Consider the following 14,717-nt stretch of genomic DNA (forward strand, 5'->3'; position numbering starts at 1 on the left):
TTGAACTCGCTCGCTGTCACTGATCTGGCAATGCTCCTACAGTTTAGTGTCCAGGTGGCTGCCTGAGCTCTGCTGTTGTGCCTACAATTTAAATCCCAATACAACAGCCCTAGCTGTCTCTGTTTGTACCGGCTCAGCAGAGTGAAACTGAACTGATGATTGTTGCAAACACTGGGAGCGTTTACATCCTCAAACATGCAGTGAGTGTTGGTAAACCAAACATATTTGGGATGTGTATGCACACATGTGTACAGGCTTTCATGTGTATTTTAGAGATACAGCAGGTTACTGGCATTTCTTTCTTTTCTGTAATGTAAGGTCTGAATGCAGGCTATGGTTTTTTGGCACCAGCATATAACACCACACTCATAACATTTTCTCAAAAGTCAGAAGAGATTAAATTTGAACCGTGCGGTAGATCCTCATATTATACTGTTGTCATGCATAATGTGATGGTGCTTTAAAAATCTAATGCCAGTGAATGGGGAAAAACAAAAAAGGTCCCCTGGGGCTTTTCCAAGCTGCAAGCATAGATGGTTTAAAAGATGGACACGGTTACCAGGATGTCATCTTTTTTTTTTTTTTTTAAAGTTGTGTTTTGAATCTTTGAGATTGGCGTTTAACCTTTGGCTGTTTCGCTTTTTAAAAACAAGAAGGAAAATATGTGACGAGCAGGGGTTATGAAACCACATGTGAAACCAGTAATCCTCCATTTTGAAAGTAAAGTAAGTAAAAAGTAAGGTAAAATTTTATTTGTATAGCACCTTTCAAGATGAAAATCACAAAGTGCTTCACAGAAGCTAAAACATAGAACAAAATGAACTAAAAGCAAGTTTAAAAACGAGTTTTTAGCTTTTTTTTTTTTTTTTTTAAGAGACCACTGAGTCCACAGATCTCAAGCTCAAAGGGAGAGAGTTCCAGAGTCTGGGGGCCACAGTTACCTTTCGTTTTCAGCCTCGTATGATGGACAACCAGCAAGCCCCGATCACATGACCTCAGGGACCTGTTGGGGAACACAGTATAACCAAGCTATATAGTGCCGCAGAGTTTACCATTACAGGGAAGTCATTCACAGGAGATCTGAGTCATAAACTCTTTTGTGATTAATTTTTTGTTAAAGCTTTTAGCCATTTGAAAATTCCTAGATGGTGGCTGTTATGATAAATACTGTTATAATATAATAATATTCGAAGACTTGAATATTTCTAATGGTCTTTTGGACCACGTAGACGTCAACTTTAGTTTTCTGAAATTAACCAAGTCCCCCTCCCCAATAATTTGGTGGTAGCTTGATCCCCAGCGCCTGTATCTAAGTAAGAGTAATATAACACTATATAAATTAGTCCAACTATGTGCTAAAGTAGGGGAGAGTGGCGCACTAACTAACCTTCCAACCTTACCTCATAGTGTAGTTAGGCTACGTTCACACTGCAGGTCTTAATGCTCAATTCCGATTTTTTTGATCAAATACGATTTTTTTTTTTTTTTTGTCTGCTTGTTCACACTACAAATAAAATGCGACAGCAAACGCGCTCCAGTGTGAACGCTCAAAGCGGCCCGCATGCGCAAAAGAAGACGTCACACACAACGCGCTCTGTTTAGACCCAGAGCAAACAATATTGTTTGACTGATGGCTCTTAATATAAAGACTTCGGACCTTACGTTTCCCAATTTTTGCTTTAAGTTATTTTGTTATTTACATAATAATGTAAATAACCTAATAATTATCCTTATTGCTGTTTTAGAGGAGCGGTGCTTCAAAGGATAGTTGCAGATTTCTGTCAGAATTTGCAGATTATACAATACAAATAAAATGTTCACGTTGTCTTCCCAACAGTTTCACTGACATCTACGCTGGATGGCCAGGAAGCGTTCGCGATGTCTTCTCCGGCGCTGATAATTGGCGTCTGTCTTGTGTCAGTGACGTAAAAGACTGATTTAATGCGACATGACCGTTCACACAGCAGTCGCTTTCTAAAACATCGGATATGCATCGGATTCAGGACCACATACGAAAGTGACCCAGATCGGATTTGAAAATATCGGATTTGTCCCGTTCACACAGTCATAGCATGATCGGATATGGGTCGCATAGGGTCAAAAAAGTCGGATTTGATGCGCTTTCGCCTGCAGTGTGAACGTAGCCTAAGATCGGTTACATGAGTTAGACAATAAAACATAGTTAGGTGGCATGATGTGTTGAACACATCGCTAAACATCAAGAAGTGTATAGGTTCTAACCTGTCTGAAGACCTGCTTGTGAAGTTGACTGGTGATTGTAAAGTGTCTGGTGGTTATCTGTCTCCCTGTCTTAGTCCGTTTGAAAACATAAATAAATAAAAAAACCCAACACCCACAAACAGTGTGCCCCTATGAGAAAGTGGAGCCAACGGTGAGACAATCTCAATGCATGAAAAATGTGAAATTCTTTGAATTCCACAGGAATAAACTGGCACAAGATAAATGTTGAATAGCTGCGTCATAGTGCCATCTTAGGGGTAAGAGGTTAATTCCTCGACCTGCGCAGTACTGTGCGTTTTGTTTTTATTTTTCCTGTCATATTTAATACTTTTAAGACTTTCTTTGATCATCTTGTTATTTGTTCTCCCTCAGTAGCATTGTTAATGCATGCTCCAAAGTCATGACGGTGGAGCAGAAAGGTGTTTTAAAAAATGGCAAAAACATCTTGACCATGTTTTGTTATTTATGTTCAGGAAGGTTGCGCTCAGGTCGCTGCTACATTTTACCCCAGTGTAGAACAAATAGATACTTCATTGCCTAAGACTAGGGTTATTTAGATTACCTTGTTTTAATTGTTCTTTGTTGTTCACATATCTACTTATTTTTAAGAATTTTGTTGTTTATTGCTATTTATTTGTCGACCTCATTAGAGATGGGAATCTGTTCTCAATTCCCAAGAGTTCAATTCCTTGGAATTGTTAGTCAGTGTATGCATTCCATTTGTACTGGCGCAACAATCAGTAGATTTCAGTTCGTCTGGTGGAAGAGGAAAATGGAGGCGCAGTCTTCTGTCTACAGCAGGGATATGGACATTTTATTTATATTTTATTGCTCAAAAGGACAGCAGCACTATGGTAAAGTGCAAATTGCATCCAGGACAGAACTGCATTCGACTGCTAACACAACTTTGGCTCTTTGAATGCAGACCCCAGCTCAGCAGACCTTCAACAGATAACTAAATCAGTGAATCAGAATCAGAGAGGGTTTTATTGCCAAATGTTGAGCAGGTTTACAACATTAGGAAATTGCTGCGGTGCTTCAGTGCAAACATACTGTCATAAATTACGCTTAAATAGACATGAAAATAAGAATAAGAATTAAAAGTGCTAAGTAGATAGATATATACATGATATATACATGAGTGCAGGTGGTGATCAGTGCCAAACATGGAATGATGCAGTGAACACAGTGTAGGGTCATGTGTTAGTGGTGGGAACAGTCATACGGTTATTGTTCATGTGTCCAACAGCAGAGGGGAAGAAACTGTTCTTATGGCGAGAGGTTCTGGTGCGAATGGACCGGAGCCTCCTGCCTGAGGGGAGCAGGTCAAACAGACTGTGTCCAGGGTGAGAAGGGTCAGCTGAGATCCGAGCTGCACGCCCCAGTGTCCTGGAGGTGTACAGGTCCTGCAGAGATGGGAGTCTGCAGCCAATCACCTTCTCAGCAGAGCGCACAACACGCTGCAGTCTCTGTTTGTCCCTGATAGTGGCTCCAGCGTACCACACGGTGATGGAGGAGGTGAGGATGGACTCGATGATTGCAGTGTAGAATTGCATCATCGTCCGTGTTGGCAGGTTGAATTTCTTCAGCTGCCTCAGGAAGTACATCCTCTGCTGGGCTTTCTTAATGACGGAGGTGATGGTGGGCTCCCACTTCAGGTCCTGGGTGATGGTGGTACCCAGGAAGCGGAATGAGTCCACAGAGGTGATGGGGGTGTCAGTCAGGATGATGGGGGGGAGTGGAGCTGTGTGCTTCCTGAAGTCCACAATAATCTCCACTGTCTTCTGGGCATTCAGCACCAGGTTGTTGTGGCTGCACCAGGACACCAGACGTTCAACCTCCCTCCTGTAGGCAGACTCATCCCCGTCCGAGATGAGTCCAATAACGGTGGTGTCATCTGCAAACTTGATTAGCTTGACAGACTGGTGGGTGGAGGTGCAGCAGTTGGTATACAGGGAGAAGAGCAGAGGAGAAAGAACACAGCCCTGAGGGGAGCCGGTGCTGATGGTCCGGGAGTCCGAGACATTCTTTCCCAGCCTCACATGCTGCTTCCTGTCCGTCAGGAAGTCAGTGATCCACCGGCAGATGGGATCAGGCACATTCATCTGGGAAAGCTTGCCTTGGAGATGGTCTAGAAGGATGGTGTTGAAGGCAGAGCTGAAGTCCACAAACAGGATCCTGGCGTAGGTTCCTGGGGAGTCCAGATGCTGCAGGATGAAGTGTAGGGCCATGTTGATGGTGTCATCTACAGACCTGTTGGCTCTGTATGCAAACTGCAGGGGGTCCAGGAGGGGGGCCGTGAGGGTCTTGAGATAGGAGAGAACTAGGCGCTCAAATGACGAGCAGTCAGCCTGAAGCCTCCGTTTCTACCGGTTGATATTTTTAAGTAGGATCACTCTGGCGATCGCTTTAAGGTCTCTTTGTGCTGGTTTGCATCTTTGCTTTGTGCTGTTGGCTTTGTGTTCATACATAAATACTAAGAGAAAGATCCTCATGTGTCCTCATTAGAATAGCGAATGCTTTAGGGACTATAGCCTTAAGGTTTTTGTAGATAAATGGTAATTATGAGTGCACTACAGGTCATTTTACGAGCAAAAGCAAAAGTAATCAAATTATGTTATACATAGTATAACATTACAGTTGTTAGGGAGTAATTAAGTAACGTACTGGGTGGATAAACTACAAATTAATTGTCCTTTGTTGAGATCAATAACTTTATCTTACCAGTAATCTGAATCAATATGTCACAAAATAAATCTTTTTGCATCTTTTTAAAGTCTTTTTTGCATCCACAACTATTGCCTTTCAGCGGCCTTCATATAGGATGCAGGTATAAGGCGCTCGCTCATTGGCTTAATTTTTCCAACCTAGAAGTTATAGGCACGTTTTACATTCAACGAATATCATGGCACAAAATAATTAGTGACATGAATAAATAAATAAATAAATACATTTGTAGTATTAAAAGTTAAACAGTTAAAAAAAAATGATTCCTCCAACTGGCAAGCTGAGTAATGCTAGCTAGCCAGTTAGTGCAATAGTTATCACTCTGCACTCTGTCAGTACATTCAGCAAAGACAGATGGAAATTAAACTTGAAGATAACATAAAAATAACTGGTGACCAAAAGAGGAGCTGTGTCGGCTGTTTGGAAGTTTATCAGTAAAAACAACCAAGACAATGTTTTTTGCTTCATTCCTGCTTCCTCTGCTTTTGTGCTGGATTTTGACTGCAGCCAGCGGCTTTGGCAGCTCCTCACACACAAGATAATATGCTACTCAACGGTAACAGGTGTTTCCCCCCCCCAATGACAAAATAATTTGTGCCACAAAGTTTGGAAAAAACACATCCAAATGTGTTTCTTAGCTGCGTCACACAGCTCCAGTATAAAAGCATTAACACTAACGAGCCATATGTTGACTTTAAAAACAGTGGCAACAAGTGAAAAGCAGCCTGTTAACGAATAGCCTCCTTATGTCAGATGTGTGATCATTTGTATGGTTGTGTAATTTTGTGTACTTTTTTTAATGTTGACAATTTTTTAAAATATATTCTCAGGAAAAGGGCTACTAGAGCTCCCTATGTAAAGACCTTCTTATCCAAGAACAGTATTGTAGTAGTAACAATTCTGATATACTGTAAAACCACCAGAATCTTTTTTTGACACAAACTTTTGGCCTTACCGTCCAGAGCTAGATTAAATGACTAAAAACAAAGAACAAATGACAATGATTTTATCAGCTCATATGGGGCTGTAAAAAATGACATCTTTGAGAAATCATTTGACTTGCTAATAAATACTGAAATGAAATGGCAAAGAAAAAAGATGAAAAAAGAAAAGTTTAGCTGACATGAGTTTAGCAGAAAAGACTGCAAACTCAGCAGAGAGCTGCAGTCGAGTGAATATTTGTAAGAGGTGAGCTTGAGGTGAGCTGTGGCTCTGCACTGAATCTGGATGAACTGCATTATGGCATTTTTAAGTGCTTAAAAAGAAGGCAGATGGACTTTTTGGTTTATAAAGAAGCTTCTCTTCTCATCCAAGAATACTCTGCAGGTGTAGAACAAATAATGAGTCATCCCCCAGGTATTTAACCACTAGTGGGGGGGCTGTCCCCTTAGAGCTGGTCTAACGGGAACAAATGATATTGATTAATCACCAAAGCTGTGGGTCAAATCACCTGACCGGTGGTGAGGGATCTCAAGACTGCACTGTTGGTGGCTGACAGGTGGTGTCATAAGTCACCACCACTGTTCACCAGGAAGGATACAAAGAGAAAATAGGTTACCGTTCATGGACTGGGCTGTGCTTATTGAGATGGATCGAAGTCTCTGAAGTTTATAGGAAGTCCACACACAGATCAGTACCTGTTCTTTGACTCCCACCACCCTCTAGAATACCAACATGGGGAAACCAGGACCCTACAACACCAGGGAGAGAAAGTTCACTCTATATGAATTATAGTATGTTGTGGAAATGGACAGCTGGAGAGCCACTGGCCAAGAAGTCATTCCTGTTATACTTATTTGAAGTACACCACTTGGGTGAAAAAATAAAAACACGCGGGAACGCACATGTCCGCACAGACCCTCATGCTAAATGTCTCATGATAAAATTTACATCACTGGGACCATTGGGAACTTGATAAGAAGTCAACAACCCTCAGCACCCACCTCCAAGGGGACATCACCCACTAGGGTTTAAATACCTGTGGCTCTACGTCAATTAGAAGAGGAAAAAAACATCTTGGATGAGAGGCGAAACTTCTTTACAAACGTAAAGAAATCCGACTGTCTTTTCAAGGAGACAACTGGATTTCTGGATGACTGAGAACCTCCACAGACATATTGCATTATTGCATACTGCTCTACCATCTTAAATAATGCTCCTCAGATCGGTCTTTCCTGAATTAAATTATAAGAAAAAGTTTTTAACAATAAGAATGAAAACAATGAGTCACTGTTTAAAGAGCCTTTGCCAAATCATGATGTCACCTTCTAACTTTCCGAGACTGGTCCAAAAACTCTTCCATAACCATTTGTTGTACCTCAGCTTTTGTATTAGGTTGCGATGGGGACATCTGTTTGTCTCTGCATCATTATAAAGGTCTTTTGTCATCTTGTGTGTGTGGATGATACATCTTCAAGAAAGGCAGGTGTTCCTCGTGGCACCCCTCACCTCTTAAGGTGACGTGTTATCAACAGAGCAGTGCTATCGGGGGGGGAGAAATCCCTCTGCACTCACCTAGTACAATTCAGTCCTCCAATCTATTTGGCAAGGGCCTCGAAAAACAATCATTCTGGCCATGCACCACTGCTTCCCATTATCAGTCTCATTTACCCACATTTGTCTCTTACATTTTCCTTTCCTCCTCCTCCGTCTTGCTTCCATCTTGTCTCCCTTTAATTGTCTTTGTCTTTCTTTGTCCCTGGCATTGTTGAGCTCTTGCTTTGTTCTGCTTTTTCTCACCTCTTCCTTGTTCTGCTCACCTTACTTCCTCTTCCTCTATTTTATTTGCTGATTCCTTTCTTCAATTTCTGTTTACTCCTGTCTTCTCCACTCTGTGGTGGAAACTCGGAGCGGTTCCCTCCAGTCCTACCCAATCTTCATTAACAGACTCCTTCATTTCATCTCCTGCTAACCCATTCAACACCACTTGTTTAATCTCTGTTTACACCCGCCTTTCCCAAACCTAAAACATACACACCCTCACATAATCTATAATTGAATCCTTCACACACACTAGAGTCCCAGCGTGGCTAAGATGCCAATTTGAACAGCAGCACACGGTTGCACAGTCGCCCTCTCTTGTTCTGACTCCCATGTCCTCTCCACAGATGGCTATAACAGGAATTTCATTCTTTTTCTCAGTATCCATTTAATTAGCTGGACTCGTATCACACGGTGTAACGTTTGTCTTCTCAAAGGGAGTGCAATAGAGGGGGGGGAGAGGCACCAGTTGAACACAATTTTATACATACATTTACAGCAAAAGGCTACATGCTAGCCTTGGCCCTGACCCGAAGGAGAATGTTTTCTGAGGAGAGTACAGCAGCTTATACAGTAACTACTGCCATTCTTTTCTGCTACAATGCTTGTTTTCATTCAGAAACAAAGAAACGTAGACTCAGCATAGAGCCATTTACAAGATTAGTGTTGTGGTGGTTCTGCCTTTGGCAGTGTGTGCTAGTTTTTTTTTTTTTTTTTTAACATTTGCATAAATTAGTAACTAAAAGCCTAATATAACAGAATACAGTTCAACAGCTGTATTTAAAAGTCCTTTATCAGCAAATATTTGATTTGCAAAATACTTTGATATGTAAAATATTGAGAATTATCAGTAACGGCTGCTTCATTATGGCAAAAGAAATCGACCTGCAGCTGTGTGGCAGTATCCTTCTTGTGCTCTGCAGCCTCAGCAAGTCTGGCATGTTAGCATTTGCTGCAGGTTCTGGTTGGAGCTGCCCTCCAGCTCTTTGTGGAGCTCCAGGGCAGAAGAAAGGGTATCAATGCCAACTGGAGTCCAAGATGCTAGAAAAGGGAGAAGATGAAAGGACTGGAGCTAACTGAACTTTCAAAATAACTCCAGATGAACAGAATCAAGTTTTGGGGATTTCTTTACCTGGATGATTTGAGCATACTTTGTCATGTTATCTTAGAAAGTACTCGAATAACTACACATCTGTGACACTGTTAAATGCTTATGCTAGCTCACTACACAAAGAAAAGAGCAGCTTTACTGTGACAACACAACAACCCACTTACTTCCATAAAGTTCATCTTTAGTTCTTCCAGAATTGTTTTGATAGATGATTAATCTTTGAAGTGGAGTATGAGTATAAAAACAAGTGATCATTTTAATCCTGTACTTTTTTTTTTACTGGCTTGTGTGTCACACTGATTTAAAAAAAAAAAAAAAAAAAAAAAGTGTGTCGCTCTTTGCTGCTTAAAGTGCTTTTTATACAAAGTCTCTCTTGACTTGACTTAAATTATAGACCCAATGAGCTTGCCAAAAAACAGTGTAATTGGGCCGTGGTTATTACCGGGTTGTGGGTTTAAAAAAAAAAAAAAAAAAAAAAAAAAAGATAAATGGGCTTGTGGTGGGATTAAATCAATGATCAGGGCATGTAATATTAAATCTGTCTCATCTCTCATAGTGCAGAAGATCTCATCTTAATTTGTTCTGTCATGCCAAGCCAAACTGCGCCACCAGGCTTTAAAATATTGTCACTTTTCCCACAAACAAAGCTAAGATCTATCTTCTAATGGATGAGATTCATAATCAGATACAGCAGCCTGCCCCATCTGCCAAGTAAAGAACTGCTGGAGGACTGTTAATTTTTTGCATTTGGGTTGATTGGCTGACCAATGGGCTGGCTAGCTTGAGGAGGTGAGACCACCTTGGTCTGGCAGTTATTGATTTCCCCCATTTTCAGCTTATCTTACGCGTTGCTGGCTACTAGGGCTGCCACGATTAGTTGACTAGTCACGATTACGACGACTGATTTAATAGTTGATGCTTCGTTTGAAGCTTTGTAAGATCCCAAAAGACGCAGGAATAAGTAGTAGGATTTAAGAGTGTAATAACGGACTGAAACAGAAGAAACCCCGAAGAAGAAGTAGCTGTGTCCCAGAATTCATAGCGCAGCCCAGCTCAGTTTCCAATAATGGCGGCAGCTAGTTAGTTTTAATATTACTCTTATTATTCTTTCTGGGTCACAAAATAAACGTTTAACATATTTTCAGGTGAGAATGTAGCTGTGTAAACCTCAAATATCTGCTCAGTTTATCAAGACACCGCATATTTTCAAAAGCGCTCCGACGTTTTCGGAGACGTCTGTTACCCACTAGCTCGATACCTAGCCGGGGGCAAGGCTCACTAGAGCCCGTGAGAACACCGGACTCCCGGCAAATCGTTTCCAAACCCACCGCCGTCTTTCGCTACTCAGGTTAAACATATATAAGTCACTTAGATAACTTAAATATGTTATTGTTTGGCTTTTTTTTTAGTATTTTATTTGTTCCTGAGTAAATCGGTTTGGCTGAGATTAAAGTTATAGTTTTTACACAGCTGAATAAACGTCAAGCAGACAGCTGATTATCAGAAGTGTGAGATGCTCGAGAATTTACTCCGGTGTCCTGTTATATTTTAGATAGCAAGGAGTTTATTAAACTTCACCGAAACAATCTGCAAATTTCATTAAAATTTAATAAACTATCATCTTGTCTTTATTTTTAGTTAGCACAGACCTTAAACACTTAAAGCTGTAAGCTAATGATAGTTATATAAGAGCAGATGCTGCTGGTGCAATAAGCTGTACGTTTTACGTACAATGGATTTGATTAGTCGACTAATCGCAAAAATAATCGGTGACTATCAAAATAATCATTTGTGGCAGCCCTACTGGCTACGATAAAGCTTCTTGACAACATCGCACACTGCCGTTCCTCCCTGGTAGTCTCTCTGAGATTGATCATTTTAAAGGTCACTGTTGAATGCATTTCTGTTGTGAAGATGCTGTCTGTGTGTGTGTACTTTTTTTTTTTTAATGTTAATGTGTACTCTTACTTTCTGTGTCACCCCGTGGCTCGGAAGAAGAGCTTGTTTACAAGATGTTGCCTCTGGTCTACTCTGAACCAGCCTTATCTCTCTGACGGCAGCTGGCTGTTCCATATCAGCTATGATCATTGCGCTGTGATTATTAAACTTCTTTCAAGGATTAAAAGTTATGTATTTTTAGCACTTTCAGCCATACTAAGTGTACTAAGCTCTTTTTTTTTTTTTTTTTTTTACACAAGCTTCTGATTTGATGGTGTTTCAGCAATGAATAAAGCAAATAAAGTAAACCAGCAGGGCATAGGGCGGTCTGCACTCCATGCCCATATATCATATTTTTCTGGTGTATTCTGAATAGTGCCGAATGTCATTATCACAGAAGGTATACATATCCTTTTTTATGTTGAATTATACATGGTCAAAAAACTGCTTTGAGGCTTGAATTGTTTTCTGCTCTCTGTTTGTCCTCTTAGGTCAAATCGGTGAAGACGGGCTCCGTATTCTGGACCATTGGCTGTTGTCTGTCCTATTTCTACATGGTAAGAATTTTTTGCATACAAACTCAAACACAATGGGTAACTTTAACAGCAACAAGTAGGGTTCTGTCTAATTTAAACCTGCAAAACCGGTCACTTAACTGATTTATGCTAACCCTCTTTAGTCTGTTTTTTTCATTTTATAGTGAATAAAATGCATAATGCATTGTCTCGAAGTCATTGTAACCGGCGTACTTCCTGTCTTCTAACGACCATACAGTGTAGTCGATAATAAAAGTAATTGGAGCCTAGTGTAATTAAGATTATCAGTTCTGGTTCCAGGCTTCTTAATAGCGACTCTTGACAAACAATTTCTATTTCTTATCTTGCTATTTATTACTATTGGATTTTTTTTGCATGACTGCCATAAAATCACGATCATAAAATCACCCATCATTCCAATTTTTGTGCTTCAGTCCTTCAAAAATGTAAACTAACATGTATGCAGCAGCAAATTTGTTAGGTACACGTGTTCCACTGCCTGTTAAATATCTAATTACTCAATCACATGGCGTGTGTATTTAGGCATGTAGACATGGGCAGGATACTGATGCAGTTTGAACTTGGAGTTGAAAATTTAAGTGACTTTGAAACAAGTAGTCTGAGTATTTAAGAAACTGCTGATCTGCTGGGATTCTCCCCCACACAACCATTTGTAGGGTTTACAGAGAATGGCCTGAAAAAGAGCAAATATCCAGTGAGCGGCAAGACATTTATTCTGGGCGAAAATGCCTTGTTGATGCCAGAGGTCAGAGGGGAATGACCTGACTGCTTCAAGCTGATAGGATAGCAACAGTAACTCACATAGCCATTCGTTACAACCAAAGTATACAATTGTTTAAATACCTGAATATTGTTGCTGGCCACGTTCATTCGTTCATGACCACAGTGTACATCATCTGATAGCTGCTTTCAACAGGATAACATCACAAAGCTTGAATCATCTCCAACAGATTTCTTGAACATGCTCAAATTGCCTCCACAGTCACTAGATCTCTATCCAGTAGAAGACCTTTGGGATGATGTGGTGCAATCGTAGATTTGCATCACTGATGTGATTTGCAGACAAATCTGCAGAAACTGTGTAATGTTTTCATATCAATGGAGACCAGAGGCTGAGGAATGTTTCCAGCAACTTGTTGAACCTGTGCTACAAAGAATTAAGGCAGCTGTGAAGGCAAAAGGGAGTCCAACTGCGTACCTGAAAGGTGTACCTAGTATTTCATGAGTCTATATTATATATGAAGCAACTTCCTAATAGAACATTTCACAATAGTTGCGCTAGAATGCGCTGGTACCGGTGGATTCTGAGGAGACATTATGTTGTCATGCTGTAGGAAGTGCTTCATCCTGACGGCCAGACTTTCTCCCTGCTGTGGAATAATTTTCTTACACTGCAGCTGACGTCTGTAAAGTGCTACCTGCGGCTCTTGTCTGCGATTTCTAAGATACTTGAATACTATATTTAAATGCGTGCTGAATTGAACTGTTCAAAACACAGAAGGTCCTTTGCCTTTGGTTCATAGAACTAGCCTGTCTTTCTTGGCATACTCCACTATGTGTGTATGTGTGTGTGTGTGCGTGTGTGTGTGTGTTCGTTCTAATTCAGAACTGGGCCATAATTTAAAAAAAAAAGAGAGGAGCAGAGATGGTAGCATTGAGTGGACAGCCACTCCAATCTAGCAGTCACATGGTGTTGCATGGAAACTTGGAGGGACGGTTTATCCGGTGTTTTCTGCCTTATTTATGAATCCGGGCACAAGCTCATCCAGGGAGTTGATGACAGGGATTAGATAAAAAGACGGTCCAAGCACAGTGCGTCAGGGACAGATCGTTTGCATTGTTTTTCTTGGTGTGTGTGTCACGGTCACGAGTGCCTGTGAAATCTCGGGCTTCTGGCTCATTCCAGACTAAATCTCTGTGGCCATCAGTGGGAGAGATGTCAAATGAAACAGATTACCAAAATCCAGCTTCATCGATCAGACTCTGTCCAGTGGGTGTGTGGACAGATAGGACTACAGAGAAGAGTAGTGGAAGGGTGAATAGAAGAGAGAATAGAGACAAAGGGATGGAGAAATAAGCAGGGGGCAAAAAGATGGTGACAAATACAGAATGATAAGACAGCACAAGGAGAAAACATTGCGATGTTCTAGATGGAAGGGAACACTGTGTCTCCATGCTTCTTTCTCCTTATTACTACTTCCTCTCCTTCACACCTGCTCTCTCTCTCTCTCTCTCTCTCCACAATGTTTCTCTGTACTGTGTCTGCAACTAACCTCCCTCTGCAGATGACACTAGGTTTGTACATCTCCAACAACACCAAGCTCCTAACAGCACCCGCTTTCTCATTTTGATATTGCACACAAACAACTACAAACACTGGCTAACCCGCCTTTATTTATTTATCTTTAACCCACTATATCATGTGATGCTGTCAGTTTAATCAGGAAATAGCCAAAACTCTGTTTTCCCCTGGGGCTTAATTGAATGTGTCATTTTCAAGGCATATATGGAGACAGAGGGTGAAATCCCCTGCCTAAATGTTGGTATAATCAGAAGAGAGGGGGCAGAGAAGGATGAGATTAAGAAGAGGATCTGAGCAGTTGGAAAGACTGATGGACGGGAGCCACAGGAACCTTTCTGGCAGCTGTGCAAAATCCTCCTTTCAACCCTCCAGCGGTGAGGCTGGAGTAAAGGAGGGAAAAGCTGTAGAGAGCAAAAACAAATGCATGCATCAGCTGCGCTGTCTGCTTGTTAAATCCAGAAGCACTGGCTTATTCTTACTTTTAAACCCTCCTATAGTAAAGAAGCCTGTAATTTCAGGGCATGTCTGCAGCTCCTTCACTTAATCAGGTATTTATTTCTTGTCCTGAATGCTAGGGCTGTACCTGAGTTTTGGATTATGTCAGTTCACTGCATTGTCAGTACATTTAGCGACTTTATAGTCCTCTTGCATTATTTTATTCTTCTATTTGAAAGTGATGAGCTGTTACACTGATCCATCATCTCCAAATGACAGAAAATTGAAAGATTACATTACTGTGCAAAGGTGTATAGCTGTCCCTCCTCTTTATATTTTGCTTCCAGTCAGCCAGACTTGCTTGGCATTTTGAGGTTAGTCTTGAGTGAAAGTTCTCTAGGTTTTCTGAAGGTTTTGATGTTTTCCTTTGGGCATTAGCTGCTTTTTCATTCATACCTGATCATTTTCAGATGAGCACATGTGTATTTCTTTGGTTTGTGTTTAAGCCAAAACACTGACTAAAATCATTCAAGCATCAAAAACACAAGAAGCCATTCTCAACGAAGGAAAACTGGGAGAAAAAGCTGATGTATACCAAATTATCAATATAATTAATTAGATATCTTGTAGACATGAATTACAGTAG

The 14,717-nt window shown here is 40.9% G+C and overlaps 1 protein-coding gene across 1 annotated transcript in view; it reads left to right on the forward strand.

Annotated features, from left to right (window-relative positions):
* The window catches only part of LOC146363088 (dolichyl-diphosphooligosaccharide--protein glycosyltransferase subunit STT3B), a 105,463-nt gene that overhangs the window by 58,506 nt on the left and 32,240 nt on the right, over positions 1 to 14,717 (forward strand). Inside the window, exon 4 of the mRNA XM_084918807.1 lies at positions 11,269 to 11,334. Coding sequence (XP_084774933.1) covers positions 11,269 to 11,334 — 66 coding nt within the window. The remainder of the gene's footprint in view (positions 1 to 11,268; positions 11,335 to 14,717) is intronic.

The sequence above is a fragment of the Perissodus microlepis genome, chromosome 22 (assembly GCF_051167445.1).
Source record: "Perissodus microlepis isolate ML-2025 ecotype Zambia chromosome 22, ASM5116744v1, whole genome shotgun sequence".
In the NCBI taxonomy this organism is placed as follows: domain Eukaryota; kingdom Metazoa; phylum Chordata; class Actinopteri; order Cichliformes; family Cichlidae; genus Perissodus; species Perissodus microlepis.